Source organism: Denticeps clupeoides, unplaced genomic scaffold (assembly GCF_900700375.1).
Source record: "Denticeps clupeoides unplaced genomic scaffold, fDenClu1.1, whole genome shotgun sequence".
NCBI classification, from domain to species: Eukaryota; Metazoa; Chordata; class Actinopteri; order Clupeiformes; family Denticipitidae; genus Denticeps; species Denticeps clupeoides.
Window position 1 is genome coordinate 26,454 of NW_021629753.1, and position 21,193 is coordinate 47,646.

Sequence of the window (21,193 nt, forward strand, 5' to 3'; positions counted from 1 at the left end):
CAAGGAAATGGCGAGAGAGGGATAAATGAAGATGGAAGAGATGGAAGAGAAAGTGAACCACCCACAGACCCACTAAATGGGCCACATGGGCCAGCTGGGGATGCGAAGGCATCTTAAAAGAATGACTTTTTTTGGTATTTTATTTCATTCACTTATTTTTGTCTAGGTAAATTAAGTTAAGCACTTGCATATTTCTATTTGTATTCGTAGGGTTTTGATTGTATGGTTAATTTAGTTGGTTTTAATGTCCTGCGCCCGGTGTCTCCAGATGGGCTCTGGCTCCTAAGTTAGTTGGTTACTGAGCGAGTGACTACATGTCGATGAAATTAATATTTTGTAATGCAGCTTGTATTGTCAAGTTGAGAAAGCATCAGAGTCAGTGGTAGAAACGGGGTGAAAAATGAGAGAAAGGAAGGAAGGAAGGAAGGAAGAAGGCATCATAGCGTGAGACGGGGTAAGCTGGCAGACGCAGACACAAGAGGATTAAGAATCTCTAAACGAATCAAAGTGTGACGGCAGAGGGGCCAGATGGGGAGACTGGGGTTAAATCACTCGGCAGAATGGCCCAGTTTAAACGACTTTACACACACACACACACACACACACACTTGAGCTGGAGCGGGATTGGGTTCAAGGGGGATCGGTGATGTTAAGGTGATGGTACTGACCTCAATATGACAAACGGAAGTGAAAGAGGCCGATGCTGAAACCGTTTCTCCGACACGGACAGTAAGAACTCTGCTGATCCCCGGCCGTGTTTGGGTAACGGCCCAAATCAATAACCTGCTGTGACACGCCGCTGTGACGCCGCTGTGACACGCCGCTGAGACTTTTCCCCTGAAACGACTGGGGTCCCACACCTTCAACCCCGATAAAGTCAGATCATTTCTGACTCTTTAACCCTCTGGAGTTTATTTATTATCAGTTATTTCTCACCCACAGCACAGCACACATTCTGAATGTATGTTTTAAATCTAAGCAGGTGCAGCCTTCTGTTCACCTTTACACTCTATTTCACATCCAGATAAGATATGAAGGTGATTGGTATTTTTTTACACACCTATGTACCTATGAATCGTGCTTTTACCAAACAATAAAACATGACAAATGTAATTTTGTAATTTTTGTAATAACTAATGTTTTATTAGAGCAGCTGCTAATTCCACCAGCCAATCACAGGCCTTCATAGTCACACGGCGTGTCAAGCATTTTCTGAAGCCACTCATCCAGGTCCAGGTTACCTGGGGTCTGAACTGCATGTCTGTGAACTATGGGAGTAACCAAGCTGATCGAGCATCCTGCCCACCTTGGCCTGCGTGGAGCTTCACCAGACTGATGAACCCTACTGAGAACCAACTGGACGTTTCAAATAGACGCACAGACAGAGAGAGAGAGAGAGAGAGGGTGTGTGTAAATGTTTCATTCAGGATTTTATGGCGGGAACATTGTTCCTCTCAGATGTCCAGCATGACATCCCAATGGACCACAGGAGAAGGTGAGACAGGAGACTTAGACCTTGACACAAATACACTTCTCCAGCTCATCAAATCTGCCCAGCTCTCAAAGTCAGTTCCACCCGGCTGAGCAGAAGCTCAAAGATTCCAAGGTGTGTGTGTGTGTGTGTGTGTGTGTGTGTGTGTGTGTGTGTGTGTGATAAAAATCCCCAGAACTTCAGCCATTATGGCAGTCAAACACGGTCGAGCGGCCCCGTGTCCCCCACCCGACGGCCTGATGAACCCACAAAGGGCAGCTGGGGCTTCAGGACGCGGCCCTTTCGTTGGAGGAACGGGATAGTGGAGCTTCTCTTCTCGGCCCGATATATAAAAAGCTCGTGCCGGCTCCGGTTTCAGCCCTGCGTGTCCATTCCTACACACGACGCGACACAGTCTCCCTCTGCCAAGTGGCGACTGAGGGACCGTAGAGGCGACTGTGTGTGTGTGATGGCGGAGACGCGACAAAAAGCTCAGAAGCACTTGACCACATGCACAGACGCACAATAACAATAAAGCACATGCACGCTTTCAATCAACTAAACACAGCGATGTACGTGTGTGACAAAGCGACACACACACACACACACACACTCAGACGCCCCGCTCACCTGCACCTGCATGAAGGAGCTCCGGTAGAAGCAGCAGGCGGCGGTGGAGAGCGCGCTCCACAAGCTGCACCTTTCCGTCATGGTTCCCGACGTTCCTCTGGCTCCCTGACCCTTTACCCTAGAACCCCCTGGGTCACGCCCCTGGACCGGCTCCGCTCTGCTACGGCACCGGCGCGAACGTCATCCCAGCCCGGCGCCGGCAGATCTGGCTCGCTCTCGCCGAGCCGGCAGGATTACCTCATCGCTCTCCGATGAGCGGAGCGGGTGGGGGAGGGCCGAGGGAGGGAGGGATGCTCCCGTGCTCTGCCGGCGGACCCCACCCACCCCCTCCTCCGCCGGCCACGAACAATACCGGGGGGGAGAGAGAGAGAGAGAGAGAGAGAGAGAGAGAGGGAGAGAGAGAGAGGCTCACGCCTTTCAGCGCCTTTCATTCTTTCTTGAAAAGGACCCGGGGTGGTGCGGTTGAGGACCCCACAAACACACACTAACACACTCATGTGCGCTCCGACCGGCTGGGCACAGACACACAGTGGAGGTGTGTGTGTGTGTGTGTGTGTGTATTTAAATAATGCAGAGACAAGTCATTTGTGCCTGTGAGCAAACGACACACACACACACCAGGCGAACCTCCATCAGTCCCGGGTGGAGGCAGCATCTCCCGGGGAGGAAGAATGACATCACACAGGACGCCTCGCCATGGCAACCGATCCACAGCCTCGACAGCGGCATCATGAAATTCTGCCAGAATTCTGTCAGTGCTGCACTGCAGAGTACGTGTGTGTGTGTGTGTGTGTGTGTGGGTGTGTGGGGGGAGGGTGTGTTTGGAAATGTCCTTATTTTTGAGGTCACCTCTGCTGTGTTTGGGAGTGATGTGCACGAGGAACCGGCCAAGTGGGGCTGGTGGTTCGAGTACAATAAGAAGGCGCTCATTAGTGCTCGATGCAGCAGTGGACCCAGATGATCCCAGAACCCACAGTGACCAGAACCACAGAAATCATCTTTCACCACACACACTTACACACACACACACACACTTACACACACTCACACACACACACACACACACACACACACACACACACACACACACACACACACACACACACACACACACACACACACACAGTAGTAGCCTGCTGGTGTGTGCATGACTTTTTTAATAACCTGCTGTGGAGAGTAGTGTGTGTGTGTGAGAGAGAGAGAGAGAGAGAGAGAGAGAGAGTCATTTGTGACTCCCATAAATAATATTTCTCAGCTGGGGCTACACACACTCACACAGACACACACACACAATTTGAAAGTTGATGGGAGTGCCAGGTATAATAAATGTGTTATTAATTAATGTAACTAACTGTACACTGTAGCTAATGCAAGACTTATCTAACCTAAACTGAACCTCAGTATACAAATATTTTGGCTTATTTTCTTTTCTGAATATGAATCTTTTGTGCTATTCCTATTAGCATACAAATACACACACACACACAAATTCCTCTTCATTGTCTCTGAATCACTCTTTTCACTCTCTGCGCTCCGTCATGTTTTCCCCACCCCGCTTCTCCTCTCTACTTCTCCAGTGATTTTTTCCTCTCTTCACACACCAAATGAAAAGTAAAGCAGGACCCTTACACACTCACTCACTCTCTTGCACGCACACACACACACACTCACTCTCTCTCTAGCATGCACACACTCACTCACTCTCTTGCACGCACACACACACTCACTCACTCTCTTGCACGCACACACACTTACTCTCTCTCTAGCATGCACACACACACACACACACACACATTCACTCTTGCACGCACACACACACTCACACTCTCTTGCACACACACACACACACACACACACACTCACTCACTCTCTTGCACGCACACACACACACTCTCTCTCTAGCATGCACACACTCACACACTCTCATTCTTGCACACACACACACACACACACACACACACATTCACTCTTGCACGCACACACACACTCACACTCTCTTGCATGCACACACACACACACACACACACACACACACACACACACTCTCTCTCTTGCACGCACACACACACTCACTCTGTTGCATGCGCACACACGCTCACTCTCTCTCTCTTGCATGCACACACACACCTTCTCTCTCTCTTGCTCTCACTATCTCCTCATCTGCCTGTGTCAGGAATCTGAATGGAGTTAAATATTAATTAGCTTGTTGTCATCTTGCAGGCAGATTTTTAGAACACAATAGAAGAGCTCCCCCTGAGCCTATGGGCTCTCTGATAATGAACACACACACACACACACACACACACACACTCACAACCAGCAGCCTCCGCCACTTTCCCCACCACCGTATCCACCCAGTACCAGTAAGTGTAACTCGCTCTCCACTCCTATTTTCTTACACAGCATTGCATCCTGGGATATGTAGTTATAGGTGTGATCAGTATGTAACTGTAGCGGTTCAGTCGGTGGGCGTGATTCAGTGTTGATTTCATTGGCACATCTTCTCAGTGCTCAGTGGACATGGTGTGGATGAGGGGTCTCCCCTCCTCCACCTCATAACACCAGCTGTGTCTTTCATCCCTCCTTCCCAAAATCGCTCCATCTCTCCCAGGTGGAGTGTGTTTCTGATCCAGAAGTCGCTTGTGAGTGTGTGCGACAGCCCATAATTATCTCCAAATACACCTGCTCCCTCCATTGCCTCGGCAACCACGGTGCTGCCCCACCCCCAAAACAATTCCTCCCCCCTCTCAGTGCCCCCCACCCCCTACCCCCAGTATCTATCTCTCTTTCTGTATTGTTTGGATCAGCTTTACCGGTGTAGACTAGTGAATAAATGCCCCCCCCCCCACTTTCCTGGCCCCTGCCATCACAGCTGGGCACCTCCACCCCCTGCATTCGTTTCCAAGCTGCTCCTGCTCTCCGCTCTTCTCATGCAGCTCATTCCTGTAGTTCTTTTCTTTTCGTTCTCAACGCCCCTCAGCGTCAGTCACCGCTCGGCTCTTTTCATCCCCAAAAATCTCCCCCCTCCCCACATCCACCTCGTCTCAGCCCGCTTTCCTTCCGTACCGGCCTGTCCGGGACATTCAGGCCAAAGCTCTCAGTGAAGCGTGAGTCAAGCATTAAAGTTTCAGAGTGCTGGGATGCAGCTCGGAGAGAGCAGGGTGCAGGCGGAGGGAGTTCCGGCCCTCACAGAGGCCAGAGACGAACCCCGTGAACACTGCTGTCTCTTCTGCACTTCATGTGAACTGGTGAACTTTTCCTATTTAAGTGGGTCGGTCTGTGGGTACAGGGTCATGTCGGGCTACGGCCACGTTACATTATCAGGAAATAAACTGGCTTACAGCACCATCTACTGGCCACGTAACAACTAAACCAACTAAAACCAACAAGATGATTCTGCAGGGGTCCTGTTACCCTGATGGAAATTTTCATTCAAACCTTCTCTAATCCCCACTGTTTGCACCACAGCAATGTGGAAAAACTAGATTATTCATTTGGATTCGAATCAACTTCAGTGGACAGTCAACAATGTCTATAATACCATCATCTGGTCTGGTTTGGGGTGCTAGTAGCCTAGTGGGTAACACACTCGCCTGTGAACCAGAAGACCCAGGTTCAAATCCCACTTACTAACATCATGTCACTGAGCAGGACACTTAACCCTGAGTGTCTTCCCTGTAACTACTGATTGTAAGACGCTCTGGATAAGGGCGTCTGGTAAATGCAGGAAATGGAAATGGAAATGTTGTTTAATTCAAGACAGTGAAGGTATTTTCACCTTAAACCAACCTTTTTAACCTTCACTAGGCATTCTGCAAGAGATCATCTCTCCCCTCTAAAGGGTACCTGGCATCTGGATCCCTGAGATAATGCAACCTTCTGCATTTTAAACCTCTTTTCTCGCAACATCATCCGCAAACATACTCCCATACACCACAGACAGCACGTGTATCAGCCTTTATTATTTTGCAGTCGTTCCACATATGCCCTGAAAATGTCAAAGCATGGAAACAAAAGCCGATCTTCAGAAACTTCAGACCAACAAAGAGAAAGTTCTGCTTGGAGAAATCTGCATCACGGCAAGCACCCCTGGATCCCAGCCTCCCTCTCTGCTTTTTATCGAGCAGAGCTCTGGGCAGCTCGCTGGCCATGTTACCCCCCGACTGCCGCTGATCCCCCATGGCCATGTTACCCCCCGACTGCCGCTGATCCCCCATGGCCATGTTACCCCCCGACTGCCGTGTGATGCACACTCACACGCATCAGAGGAGAGTTGACGGCTTCTGCATTGCTCTACATGATGCAGCATGATGCTAAGTGCAGCGCTGTGTGTTGAGCGCGGGACCGATAGAACTTGTCTAGCATGTACCACACTCGCCTATGAAGTCACAGGTTCAAACCCCCATTGTGTCCCTGAGCAAGACACTTAAACCTGAGTGTCTCCAGGGGGACTGTCCCTGTAACTATTGGTTGTATGTGGCTCTGGATAAGGGCATCTGCTAAATGCTGTAAATGGAAAGAACTATACTTATAGTTCTAACAATAAATGCTAAATTATTGTTGAATATACTATTCAAGCTTAATGTGGGATAATACTTACAAGATGCTAAATTGTGCCTGAATCTTCCCATCATTTATACCCATGCAGCTCAATTCCACCGCCATAAACCGAGACGGAAAAGAAAGGACAGAGAGACAGACGGAGAGACAGACACTGATCAACTCACGTGCACATATTCTCCTTGGACCTCTGGACACTCCATGTGGCTGTGAACGAAAGAGAGAAGATTCAGTACGCAGCCACTGAACGTTCTAACATCTGAGCTCCGAAAACAATAAGGCCGCGCTCTGTCCAAACAGGAAAACACATTGTCCCCTTCTCGCATGAGCTCACTTCCCACTCCTCTCCAGCCCGGTGAACCTGATGGTGGGACCCCATCCTCTACACGCTATGTCATGTCTGGTGTCCGTGAGAACATCAGTAGCTGGGTCCCTGTAGAGATTGAGGGATCCGGCTGATTATTGATTGTGTATAATTGATATTTGATAATTGAAGTTTTGTGATTCTACATAATGGTAGAATTATTTTTGACCTGATCCCATTTTTGTTTGTCATACTGCTTCAATAAATACAAATTTGTGCATTTTTTGGGGCTCTACCTGCCTCTGTCTCTCGCTCACATCGTGACATCTCGTTAACCAGTTGTGTGCGAAGGAAATGGGGACAAGGTTCCCATTTAGATCCATGTGTCTGTAGTTTGCACAAGGTCCACAGTGGGTTTTTTTAATTCATTTATGGAATCCCTACATGAAATTTGCACAAATTCACAACTAATTTGTCATTTTGCTGTGACGTTTTAGTGAAAGTCTACCAAAACATAGAGGGGAAAAGTATGTACAGCAACTTAAGTCTAATGATTTCAGGCATCATGCAACATGACGCACCAGCTGATGCTGGGTATCCATCTGCAGAAATACAGATGACAAGGGGCCATTTTTATCCTCATAGCTGCTAAATTATAAATACAGAGAGGTCTGTGAGTCAACAGCAAGCTCGGGCCCCAAGGTCAACTCATTTCATCTGTCAGCCAATACGGGGCTGCAGTATTAATGACGGTCTCTGAGGGAGATGGGTGGCTCTCTGCCTCTCTCTCTCTCTCTCTCTGCCTCGTTCTCTTTATTCATAGTCCAGTGTGACAGAGAGCTGCTCCGCTGAATGGAGCATCAGTGAAAAAACGACAGAGCAAACTGCCTGGGACAACACACTGGGTGTCTGAGAGTTCTTCATGTGTGCTTTTTTTATTAAATAATAAAGATTTGCTGTCTGTACAGCTGAATATTTAGTCTTAGCCTTGCAGGGTTGATGTTTTGAGATTTATGTTGGAGCTGTGGTTGCACTGATGGAAGACAGCTAGAGATAAAGGATGAGGAGACACTAGCCTGGTGGACACCCTGGCTGATGGTCTAAACTTCTCAAAAGCTGCAAAAACACATGTTACAAATAACAAAATGATAATTATGACAATTACCAATGGACAAATGACCTTAGAACATCTGAGTCAGAATAAAAAATTTACATAAGGAACATTGGTCAACACTCTGTTCTCCCACTATGCCCAAATTTAAGAGACGGTTGCAGTCCGACCACAAATACAGTTTACAAGAGCCTCCTGGGTAACTGCTGGATGAGCTCAAAACCCAGAGAAGGGGCTCCCATGTAGGGCAGGATCAATCAGCCCCAGCCAGGGAACAGAAGCCTGTTCTGTATGCTCGCTGTAGAGCCGGATCAAATGCCCGGGTCTCTCTGCAGAAGAATCGCACATGAAAAATGCGCTCATGGCGAAGCTGGATGGCGCCCAAGTCCCCGTACGGCTCGCCAGGCGAGATTACACGCAGGGCGTCACCAAAACGGCTTTTAAACATCGAGCCGGTGGAGAGGATACGCAGCGTCGCATCTATGTCAGAGCTCCCCCCAGTGGTCTCTATGTGCAAGAATTTCAATATAGCCACAGTCATTTCATTCCACAACGTATAGTCTGCTATCTTAAAAATCTTGATGTCATTTATAGTGAAAGGTAGGTAGATCTATGGCAAGAACAGCTGATACTTGTCTTGCTTGTTTATTGTCAGGGAATTAATAAAGTTTTCAGCCCATCTCTCAAGTCTCTAGTTTGTTAATGAGGAACCTGACCTCTACCTTCTGTACTTGCACCTTGCAGATCCAGGATCACGTCTATCCATTATATTACCCTGACTCACTCTCTGGGCTGCATTTGAAACACTTAAGGACAGAGGTATCTCCTCCCTTCTTCTGAGAGTGTGAACCGGCGAAAGCCATAACCTCTCCTGCCAAAGATCAGGATGGGGGACATCCCAGAGCCTCACTGAATTCAGGCCTTTTGTTTAAAGACAGGCGAGGACAAAAGCAGGAAGGCTCAGGAGTTCTCCAAGCTTCCTGAGAAGGCCCCTTCTCAACCTCCGTATTCCCGAGCGAAGTTTCCACTCTTTTTTCATTACAGTTCCCATCAGTTTCCAAAGAAGCCGGCGAGTCGCGCTTAAAAGCTCGCGTGAATGGTGCTGCACCACCTCTACAGTGAGAACTTTAACCATTTGTCATGGAGTAAAATCCAGACGGGAAGCATCTGTTGCTGTCCTTCAACGCCAACCACGGACATTTATCTTGATGGGACATCCTGACCTCCAAACTGGATTTCTGTAAAAGCTCCGGCTCCAAACTAGAGAGCATAGATACAGTTTTTTGGACAAATGTCAAGCAAAGTTTCTTCAGGAAAGGATTACCGTCAAAGCCAAAAATTGGAGCCATATGTGTGTGTTCACTTGGTTTCTAGTCACTGGTAGTGGACACACACACACACACACACACACACACACACACTCTCCAGAATCTGGAGGATTTATTGGCTGATCCCGCTCGTCCAGATACTGAGCGGCTTACACTCTGCCTTCTGCATGATTGGATTTTTAATCCCTGAGCTACATGGCATCGGGGGGAGAATTAAGTGAGCGCAGTCCACAGAGGAGCTGTGTGCAGGAGCACTTCACAAAGGACCCCATAACCTGCGCCCCACTCAATAAATCAGAGCGATAACGCTGGCCGGGAATCCGTCTGCCGTGGGAAGATGCGAAAGTTCAGAGCCCTGGAATGACAGGCAGGCATTTCCTCCCAGTCTCTCCCACATTCACAGCCCACCATAACTTTATTAAGAAGCTATATAAACTGTTTGAATATTAAAGAGCCACTGACCTGTGCCTTATATGGAAAATGAAATTAACACAGCTTCATAATTTTACTTGCTTGTTGAGGAAGTTGGATTATCATCCCTAAAACAACCGAACCAGAAACGGCGGGGAAAAGAAAGAGAGAGAGAGAGAGAGCGGAAAAAGGGAAAAGGGAAGGGGCAAAAGGGAAGGGGCAAAGCGGAGAGAGAGAGAGAGAGAGAGAGAGAGAGAGAGAGAGAGAGAGAGAGTAGAGAGAGAGAGAGAGAGGAGAGAGAGAAGAGAGAGAAGAGAGAGATAGAGAGAGAGAGAGAGAGAGAGAGAGAGAGAGAGAGATATATATATATATATATATATATATATATATATATATATATATATATATATATATATATATATATATATATATATATAGAGTATAGTATATATACAAGTTGTCTGAAATAATTTAATACAATACGGTATCAGTTAATGGTGAGTTTTAAGAAAGAGAGGAAGTCTCACCTTAAACTCCTCTCTGGGCTGCTCCCAGAAAACATGCCGGATACTCCGGACTGGACCAGAAAGGAACCGGCAACCGCGGTACTTTAGAAGTTTGCTCCGTACCGAATTTAGGCACGACCCCCTGTCCAACAGACGGATCCTGGTTCAGGGCGGTGATGTGAAGCCCGACGCACAGACCTGTTGAAAACCTTCATAACCGAACCCATCCCGCGGGTTGCCAGGTTCAGAGCGGAAACCACGCCAACGCGTCTGTGAGCCAGTAGGGGTAAATGGATGAAGATTTCTAAAAAATATATGTATGTATTATTTGCATTATTTGCAAGTTTTAACCTCACAATTTTTCTTTTGCCTGAAGAGCATTCGCGACTTCAGGCAAAAGAATAATAAAGCTTTATTGGAGAGGCTGAACCACTTGAAGCCTGCAGAGAGAAAAAATAAAGGGTCTGAAATGTCATTTCCACCACAGAGGGAAATCTTAAAAAGAAGATTCTCAGTTTTCTAGAACTGCCTTACGAATACGAATAAACATCTTACAGGCATCAGACACCAAAGAACTCACTCAAGTTAAGTCCAAGTTATTCACCGCTAGGAAAAACTGGATAATTATAGTGGATTTCTGCTGGCACTTGTCCTTCAGAGACCCCCAGCTGTCTAAATGTCCACCATAGCGAGACTGAATAAAGCATGAAAGCCAATAGCATCTCTCTCGTCGCGGCTCAATTCAAACATTCAATCTAGAATGTTAACACCTCTGTATCATGGGAGGAAAGACCTGTACAGAAGAGTTTAAGATGATAATAGTAGTGCATTGAAACATTTTTTTAATAAAATAAAACTTTGAATTGATGGGTCTGTAGTTGTCATCCATTTCATATTTCATATTTCAAAGATACAAACTGCTGACAGATACTAACAGCAAGTTACAAATGATAATTTTAAAGATTGTAAGATACTAAATAGTGGTTTGCAATGTTTTTTTTATCATGAGTAAGAGATTGCATTTATTATGTGCATTCAATTAATTTGTTCAAATAAATCACTGTGATTAAATCCGAGCACGACTATTATTTGCAAGTTTTAACCTGCCAACTTTTCGGAGTCTTCACGACTTCAGGCAAAAGAATATTTTTTTTAAATGCTTTATTTAGACGGACCTGGCAACAGCGTCTCAGCTCAACTGTTTTACCAGAATGTATGGGAAAAATTCCAAACCATGTTTGTCATATTTGTTAGTGAACAAGTGACATTGGGACCTGACCTAAGATTAAAATATAGAAATAGAAATCTCTGAAAAATAGCTAAGAGATTCAAAACAAAACAGCTTGGTTTCCTGGTTTTACACCCAATGTGTGGTTTGCATCTGTAGATTTATACAGCTGCTTAATTCTTTTCAGCCATATGTGTTTTGTTTTAGTTCATTATTTTAATTTAACATTTTTTTGTATATATCTTTTTAAATCTCTTGTTGTGATCGTCTCACTGTGACCCCCCAGTGACCCCCCCAGATCCTGTATAACCTATGTCTAGGTTATATAGGATCATGGCAACCCTTTATTAGTCACTTAAAGTGTCTCACCTGTTCCCTGGCTCTATCTCCAGACTCATTTTTTGAGGATTAGCCTGGGATTCTTCTGTTTTCTGCCCCAGCCTCCTGTCAGGCTGATGGACCCTCTTCATGGGCAGCACCATTTGGTGCGGGGTTTTAGGTGGTGGTGCCTTGTCTTTTGTAAAGGCATCTGGAATTCCTAGAATCCCTGAATCTGAGTTTTTGTTTGGACCACATGGGATTGCTGCTGCACTCAGACAAGGCCTGTATGGACTTCTGCATGTGGGCTCCATCTCCGTAGGGGTCGCCACAACTCTTCCACTGCATGCACCATCTGAACCACCTCCAGGATTTTGGAGGCCAGCGTCACCAACAGTGGTCTCCTGCAGAGATGGAGTAGCCTGGCTGGACAATACACTGAGCAGAGGGGAACTGGGAACATTGTCCCCCATCCTCCTCATGCCCACCCCAGATCCAGACTCACCAGGTGTGTTCTTGCTGCTTTTATTGCTCTTGTCTTTCCGTTTGGTGAACAGGCGTGGCATGGTGCCTACGTGGGTATAATTCTCATTTGAGCGAACATAGCTGTGGGTACGCTCCCTCATGTACATGTCATCAACTGATGTCTCTGAGAGGGTGGGCTCATCCTTTGCTTGGGATTTCTCAGATTTGACCAACGACGATCGTCGAAAGGAGAGATTGGAGAGGCTGAACCACTTGAAGGCTGCAGAGAGAAAATAAAGGGTTGCGAAATCTTAAAAAGAAGATTCTCTGTTTTCTAGAACTGCCTTACGAATACGAATAAACATCTTACAGGCATCAGACACCAAAGAACTCACTCAAGTTAAGTCCAAGTTATTCACCACTAGGAAAAACTGGATAATTATAGTGGATTTCTGCTGGCACTTGTCCTTCAGAGACCCCCAGCTGTCTAAATGTCCACCATAGCGAGACTGAATAAAGCATGAAAGCCAATAGCATCTCTCTCGGCGCGGCTCAATTCAAACATTTAATCTAGAATGTTAACACCTCTGTATCATGGGAGGAAAGACCTGTACAGAAGAGTTTAAGATGATAATAGTAGTGCATTGCCAATTTTTAAAAAATAAAATAAAATTATATTTGTCACCCATTTTATATTTAATATTTCAAAGATAAAAACTGCTGACATACTAAAAGCAAGTTACAAATTATAATTTAAAAAATGATACTAAATAGTGGTTTACAGTGCATTCATTATGTGCATTTAATTAATTTGTTCAAATAAATCACTATAAATTCTGAAGACTAAAGATTTCGATAATATTTAAATATTGCTCTCTGCACCACAGTCACTCACCATCAAGTGTTGAAACATATTAAAAATATAAAATATTTCAAACTGATCTCAAGAATGAACACATTTATTTTCACAAACCTAACACCTATTTTATAGCTACATAAAGTAAGATATTGCCTGATTGGCTGAGCCGTGTATCATATATAAATTAATGACTTAGTAAATCAGATTTCAGGGCTACAAGCAGTATTTTAAATGCTAGTCAGTCTGAAGATACCGTCCTGGCCTGGATAATGGGGATGGATGGTGGAGGTGCTTGAGTTTTAAGCAAGTGGTTTTGTAAAAAGTGACAGAAAACGCTTCCAAAGTGTGTACGTCCTCAATATTGCATGGTGGGTAACAGAGAGTTTAGGTTTCATCGCTGTTATTCATGGAACATCCAGCAGTTCCACCACTGGATTTTAACAAGCTCAATTCCCTGAAAGTGGAAACACACACACACACACACACTTGCCTCCTATTGATGTAAAGACCTTCAGTAGGACAAAGGAGACACAGATGGAGAGCGAGACTGAAAAAAAGAGCAGAGGGCTCAACAGGTCAAGACATAATAGGAGGCAGGAGCTGCTGAGAGGTTCTCACTACTCGCTGTCAGACACCAAAATCTGAAGATCACGGAAAAACTTCGTATCATTTTTTTATGAAGCTGAGTTTCACAGAAAATCGTGTCATCAAATTCTTGTCTGGCGAGCTGTGAGACTGTGCAGTTGAATCATCAAAATGTCCTCATGTCAGAGAAAATTTAGCACCAGTTCTAGTTTCTTCTAGTTTCTCTATTTGCTGTTCTATGCTCTACAGAATATGAGTGTAACACTTTTTCCCACATTTTCACACTTTTGTTACCGCAAAATAGAAAAAACACTTAAAATAAAAGCCATTTGAGAATTCCCAGCATGAGTGTGTCTGTCAGCGTTGAATACTAATGTGATTATTTGCATTTTTCACTGTTGAATATTAAAAACATATCTGCAGCTTCAAATATATCCCCTTTTCACACTTTATTGAACTGGCAGGTCCCTCATCCCAACTTTTTAATATCCTGAACCCTTAGAATCATTTTTGCTTCATTCCAATCTTCCTTCAGGTCTATATTTTTGTTGTTGACCTGGGGACGTCCCCAAAGTCATTATAAGGAATTCCCCTTGCTTTCTATGGCATTAGCAGACTTGGAGAAATAGGTTTTCTTTTTTCACAAATTATAATCTTTCTAAGATCAATGCTAGACATACTTTGCTCTTGAGCAATGTATGTATGTGTTGTGTGTGTGTGTGTGTGTATACACACACACACACACTCTTTCAAACATATATATTGCCCCAGTCAATTGACTATATATCAATGACTATATATATAATATATATATATTAAAGTACCTTAGAAAAATGTGGGTATGTGCTTAAATGCCCACCATATCACTTTTACCAATCTCACAACTGCTCGTGGCATCCTGGCCATCACAACGATACTCACTCTTGCGTTTGCTCATGATGCTGCTGTAGTGGGGTGGGCTCTGGTGTCCTGGACTTGGTCTTGGAGTCCTGTGCTGACTCTGTGTTCATGTGAAGGTTTTGGAGCTGCACTTCCTGCTCTTTAGCTGTGCTATAATAAGTGTCTTCGTGGTGCATCTCACAGCTTCCTGTGTGGGGTTGATGGGCGGATGTGTGTGACAGGGTGACACAGAAGCTGCACTCTTTGCATTTTTGTAGCTTTGCAGCTGCAGGCGTTGAGGAGTTTGACCTTGGTCACCGCTACTTCCCTTTTGAGGGTGAAATTTGTTTGAGTTGTAAAAGCAATCTACAAATGAAGTGCTTTTTTCACACGGCCCCACTTGTGCAAGACTGAATACTTCATTTTGACCCTTTTACTGAACACCATGTGAAGGAGCCGAGATATAAACACACTGCGTTGGGAGGGACGTTAGGGTCCAAACTACAACGTTCCTGGGGGCACATTAATGACAGAACAAGTGGTAAGGATGCAATGTTGTAGCCTGAACCTCACTTCTGGCACACCCTCAGTGGGTGTGACTTCCTGCTGAGGCAGAGGGAGGTGTGAAAAGGCCACAGACAGGAGTGATCAAACAGCGGAATGAGAGACAGTCGGCGGCGCTTTTTAAATATAAAAAACACGACATCATATTCCAACCCGTTGTGATTCTGCTCTGCATGGACAAATCGGACTGCATTTCTGTAGGTGTGCCAGAACTTTTAAGGTTTTATTCAGAGGATTTAAAGTCCCTGCTGATTCATAACAACAAATAAAACTAAAAAGGACCGAATATGGAACGACAACAAAATATATCAAAGGCTCAGAATACAAAAAAACAATATAACCACATAAATACTACAAAGTGCAAATCGATGGAGAATTGGCATTGACACTGCAGTGGAAGGCATCAGCGAAGACTGTTAATGACTGAACTTTTATTCTTGCACTGGTACTGATAAACTAAATGCATCCAGATCAAAATGTATTCTCACAAAATACCAAAAAAAAATCGAATAATGCAATGGCCATTTAAACATCCTGAGCCCTCCCCTTCTCCTCTTCTGTTGTGTTCTGATGAGGGCGGTGGAAAACACTGTTTAAAAATGTACATTTCTCAAGTTCTCATTTCTCAATTCTCATCATCATCTTGGAAGAAGCAACACAGGATGTGACAAAACATTAGTCTTGTAACACTCTCACTTGACCTGTGTCACGACGGATTAATATTAATGTGGAAACAGTGTAAAACTGAACAGGGTGTAGAGTAATGTTGAGTCATGGCAACTGGACTTTCTTTCTTTAATGTAGACATTGAGAAAGTTCTGTGGATGCAGAATGAAACGTCCCCACGTTAAAGAAAGAAAGTCCAGTTGCCACGACTCAACTTTCAGACAAATTCCCCTGGATGACTGAGAATCTTCACAGACCACAGACTGTATTTACTTCCTACTGTACCGCGTTTTGTGGTCAGTAGGGGGCAGCAGCGGTCAGCTTGCTGCACACAATGCACCACAATGAGGTCAACCTGCCTGCTCATCTCCTAAAGGGCATTCACTCATTGCACAAGTGCAGTTTTATTCATCCTAGTATTTAAAGCCCTGGTCATTTGAAGAGGTGCGCTTTTCATGTTAATGGAGCTTTTTGTGTCTCCAAGGCTTCTCAGCTTGACTCCAGGGATTTTATTCAGGCAGGCTATTTGCCACCAAACAGTGGGCTTCATGGCATTTGGTTTATATAAACCTCTTGGTGTGCTAGGGTGGTGCATTTCAGACATGTGGACCATCACAATGGGTCTTGGACCTAATGTCACCCTTTACAACAACAAGATATGTTCAGAAATTTTCATCCTGTCTTAATTAACCTTTAATTAGCAGTTGTTCAGGCAAATTATCAAGCTTCATATATGCATTCATGATACTGAGGACATTAGGCAGCAGGGGAACTGACAGGAAGCTGATGATCCAGGATTCCCTCTAGACTAGACAAGAAGATGTGTGAATTAAGTGCAAAGACCCCTTACCAATGCTTTTATTAATAGAAAGTACAATTTGCACTCAAACTGAATGACTAAAATGCAAAAGTTAAACTGGTAATGCCAGAATAACCGGTATTACTGGCCAAGTATGATGTTGTTTTGCATGGCAATGTTGATCATCTAGGAAAACCAGCAAACAGTGATCTCTTTCTAAACCTCATAGTCGGCATCTAGATTTCCTCAACAGTGCATCATTAATAGGGTGGTAGCAGCCAAGTGGGTAGCACACTTGCCTATGAACCAGAAGGCCCAGGTTCAAATCCCACTTACTACCATTGTGTTCCTGAGCAGGACACTTAACCCTGAGTGTCTCCAGGGGGGACTGTCCCTGTAACTACTGATTGTAAGTCACTCTGTATAAGGGCGTCTGGTAAATGCCGTAAATGTAAATGTCATTAAAGCCGGTTGGGTGAGCTCGTTTGCATTTGTACCATCCTCTTTGCAGTCATGAATAATTCTTAATGTAAATGTAACATGCTAAACATGCTGTCTTTCAGATGACATAACTCCTAGATGCTCCTATAACATCCCCGGCCACATGTCCGATTCTATGTTTTCCAGACTGGTGCTTGAAATTTGCATTGTCTCATTATCTCATTACTGCCCGATTACCTTTGTTATCACCTGTGGTAACACATGTAAATTCATCCCTGGCGCACCAAGGATGTCCCCTTTCACTCCCTGTCTGTTCGTGTCACGATGGCTTCGGCCACTTTTACAGATCCTGCTACAACCATATAGTGTTCCTAAGTAACACACTACTGGCCTCCAGCTTTGCTCGAACCCCTGCATCCCAAGCATGCTAGCTTATGCGGCTGTGCTGAAATCGGTAGTCCACAGTCGCCGAAGCAGCCCGGTGTGTTTGATGTCGGTGTTTTTCTGTTCACCGTCACTTATTTACTGTGAAAAATGCGGCGTTGTGTGGTACGTGTTGGCACATGACAGCAGTGGGGGGACGAAATGCTGTGTGAACAGCACTGCTGATGTCCTTGACGCAGCATCCATCACCTGCTGCAATGGGCAGATGATGAAGAGGCCACGCCCGCGGCTTCCGTTTCTGCAGGTGCGACATGGCGCGGTGAAGGCCCACCGGGTTCATTATGTGCACAGGGTGAGCGAGTGACATGCTGGGGCATGCTGGGTTTTTTTTTAAAGCATAACGTGCAGTTCATGCAACTTATAACTTATAGATAATAGTCATCCAAAAGGACACGATCCAAGAAGATCATTCATAACCTGTTATTCATAACCTGTCCAGACATGCAACATGTGTACACTGAAGTCCGGCCTTCATTCAAGGTGACTGGACGTCTGGAAATGTTATTCAATGTACCGATCAGAAAGAAATCAGTCCTCATCAAAACCAGCTCGTGTCCTCGATACGTGAGAAACGCTGGGATGTAAATGTGAGAGTCTCAGCGCCTGTAAAACCAGGCTGAAGTCATTAGCTGCTCCTATTTCACACAGGATATCAATAATTCAAAAGGTCTCCCTCACACACACACACACACACACACTACAAGTCCCTGGAAGTGAGGCAAATAGGTCAGTCCTCACCAAGGACACTGAAGGCTCACCGACGCAAAGTCCCACTAATCCCCCTGCATACAGAGCGAAGGGCAGAGATGGTGCGCTAGAAGCGGAGCTTCTAGGAAGAGCATACAGATAAATGAAATTTACCTGTTAATGTCCTTTTCTATCTAGAGAGACAGAGAGAGAGAGACATGTCCAATAGAAGAAGTGGCCAGAGAAGCACCCGAGGCAAGAGCAACGGAATGAATGAAAGAACAGCGAGGCGGTGAGGGAGAGAAGCACGAAGAGCAGGGAGTTCCTTGGTAATAGCCGCCCACAGTGGCCTGTATGGGGACAGTAACAAGTGTCAAGTAGCGTCTCAGCCTCTCTGGGACCAGACGGAAGGACCAGCATACAAACAAAAAAAGGTCTGCTTAATCCGACAGCTGCTTCAGAGTACCTGACAGAAAGAAATGTCTCAACTGCACACAGTAGTTTGGTGATTCTGCAGCTACCTCAACTCAAAAGCAATTTAAAATAAAAGTTGGCTGTATATTTCACTTTCCCATGTCTCTATATCATATATAATTATTCAAAAAAAAATATTATAAAAATGCCAAATCCCAATATAGCCCATTATAGTTTGTCTGTACAAAAGTGGTAGCACAATGCTAACAAAGCACCACATACAAAGGCCGCCTAACAGTAAAGAATTTGATGGAAGTGTCACTTGAATTGTCACTTGAGACAGAATCAAGGTCAAAGTTCACAGCAGAGTCATGTTCAGGGACGGCCGCGGAAACAACGCTCTAATGTTACAGCGTTAACATCACCCTAGATGGAGGATGAGACCGCGGCAGGAAGCTCTACAAGTTAGTGTGGGACAGGAGGTAGTTGCAAATGAGGCTGCCTTGTCCTCGGAAGATGATTAAAGCACGCACAATGTGCCATTGTTTTCCTTCATGTTGTCTGATGAATGTAGAACCTGCACATCTAGTCGAGGGTTGCAGACAGGCTGGGACGCGTGTGTATGCATATTAAAAGTCGAGAGTGTTGCTAAAAAGACGGGAGGAACATTATTTGAATTGGCGACAGAGTAATGTGTCCCAGTGCTGCGCTCATCAGCACTTATGGAACTACTCGTGCCCTATCAAACCACTGAGCTGGAGCTAACTGTTCAGGAACTCAGTTATTCCATTATGTGTTAAAGCACAGGAGTTGGTCTGTTGCACACATGGCTACAACAGATAACAACACACAAGGAGGTGATGTAGAGGCTACAGGAATCTGCTGGTGTGTTTAGTAATCTCAACCTCGGCACTTAAAGTCCCATTATCCCCGGGCTCTAATCAAACATTCCCACACGTGGACCAGTGCGCTGATCTGGGTTCACCCAGAGCTTAATGCTGTTGTATTATCAGGGGGAGGACACATGCTGCTAACCTACAAACCTGCATGAGATTAGACAGAGGGGTCAGATTTCAGCCACAAGTCTGTCACAGTTCGTCTTAAGCTGAGGAAGCATCTCACAGGTCCAGGTCTGGGGTCAAAATTGTCCTGCTCTGCATTCAAACTTTCACAGGAAGTAGACCCTGAATACTCCCATCTGTTCTTTGAAGTTTTATGAACGTAGGCTCAGCAGGGCATGTTGTCCTGGCCTCTAATTTGTCATAATTCTGCAGCTTCTCCTCCTCCTACACTCCAACAGTGTGTGAATAGAAGACCACATGTCAATGCTGTCTAAAACAGTCAATAAAAATCTGTGGAGGGAAACCTTTGTGGGAGGCACCTTTGCTGGTGTGGTTGGGACGTGTGGCTTTTATTAACCGGGGGTTAGGATTGGATGAGAATTAGAAATAATTATCTTTTTTAACACAAGGTGTTATTACAGAAGCAGAAACTTCATCTTGTATCATCTTACACTCAAAACTACAGGTTTTGTCTGTTGAAAAAGTGAAGTCATTGTCCTTATGATACACAGCTCAGCACACGGTGCACACAACGTAATGTGTCCTCTGTATTTAACCACCACCCTGAGTTAGCAGTGGGCAGCCATGACGGGCGCCCGGGGAGCAGTGTGTGGGGACGGTGCTTTGCTCAGTGGCGGATTGAATTTGAACCAAAATCGCAGTCAGCTTTCGAATTATAGACCGATCCCCAACCTTCTGTTTATATTTCAAGAATTTTCGTAGCCCAGCAGCTATGCGAGTATCCAGACAGCAACTACATTCATGAAGCATATCAATCGGGATTTAGACCTCATCATAGCACTGAGACAGTGCTGGTTAAAGTGGTTAATGACCTGCTGTTGGCCTCTGATCAGGGACCCAACTTGCTGCTTGTCCTGCTTGATCTGAGTGCAGTGGTTGACACTATTGATCACGCTATTCTCCTTGCCAGGTTAGAGAATGTTATTGGGATTAAGGGAACAGCCCTTGAATGGTTCAGATCATATCTTTTGGAGACATCAGTGGTGATTTGTCTTCACATAGTAAAGTAGAGTTTGGTGTTCCACAAGGTTCTGTTCTAGGTCTGCTGCTATTTTCCTTTTTCATGTTACTTTAGGTCATGCCATTCACAAACACGGTATTAGCTTTCATTGCTATACTGATGACACACAGTTGTATCTGTCAGCAATGCCAGACTAGAGGCAGCAGCTGTACAGAACAGAGAATTGTCTGAAGGACATTAGACAGTGGATGCTCACCAACTTTCTTCTGTTAAACCCTGACAAGACAGAAACTCTCGTACTTTGGCCTCAAGCAGCCAGATGTAAGCTGTCTGATTACATCATAATGACGCTGCGAGAGTTCTAACTAGAACTAGAAAATCCGACCACATCACCCCAGTCTTACAATCACTGTACAAAATCCTATTTTGACCTATAAAGCTCTAAATGGTCTCGCTCCACCTTACCTGAGTTATTTACGA

The 21,193-nt window shown here is 45.1% G+C and overlaps 1 protein-coding gene across 1 annotated transcript in view; it reads right to left on the minus strand.

Annotated features, from left to right (window-relative positions):
• The window catches only part of LOC114773374 (SH2 domain-containing protein 3C-like), a 34,263-nt gene extending 19,430 nt beyond the window's left edge, over nucleotides 1-14,833 (minus strand). Inside the window, 4 exon segments of the mRNA XM_028965826.1 lie at nucleotides 6,829-6,868; nucleotides 11,919-12,612; nucleotides 13,682-13,738; nucleotides 14,698-14,833. Coding sequence (XP_028821659.1) covers nucleotides 6,829-6,868; nucleotides 11,919-12,612; nucleotides 13,682-13,738; nucleotides 14,698-14,713 — 807 coding nt within the window. The 5' untranslated portion in view covers nucleotides 14,714-14,833.
• Between the last annotated feature and the right edge of the window lie 6,360 nt (nucleotides 14,834-21,193).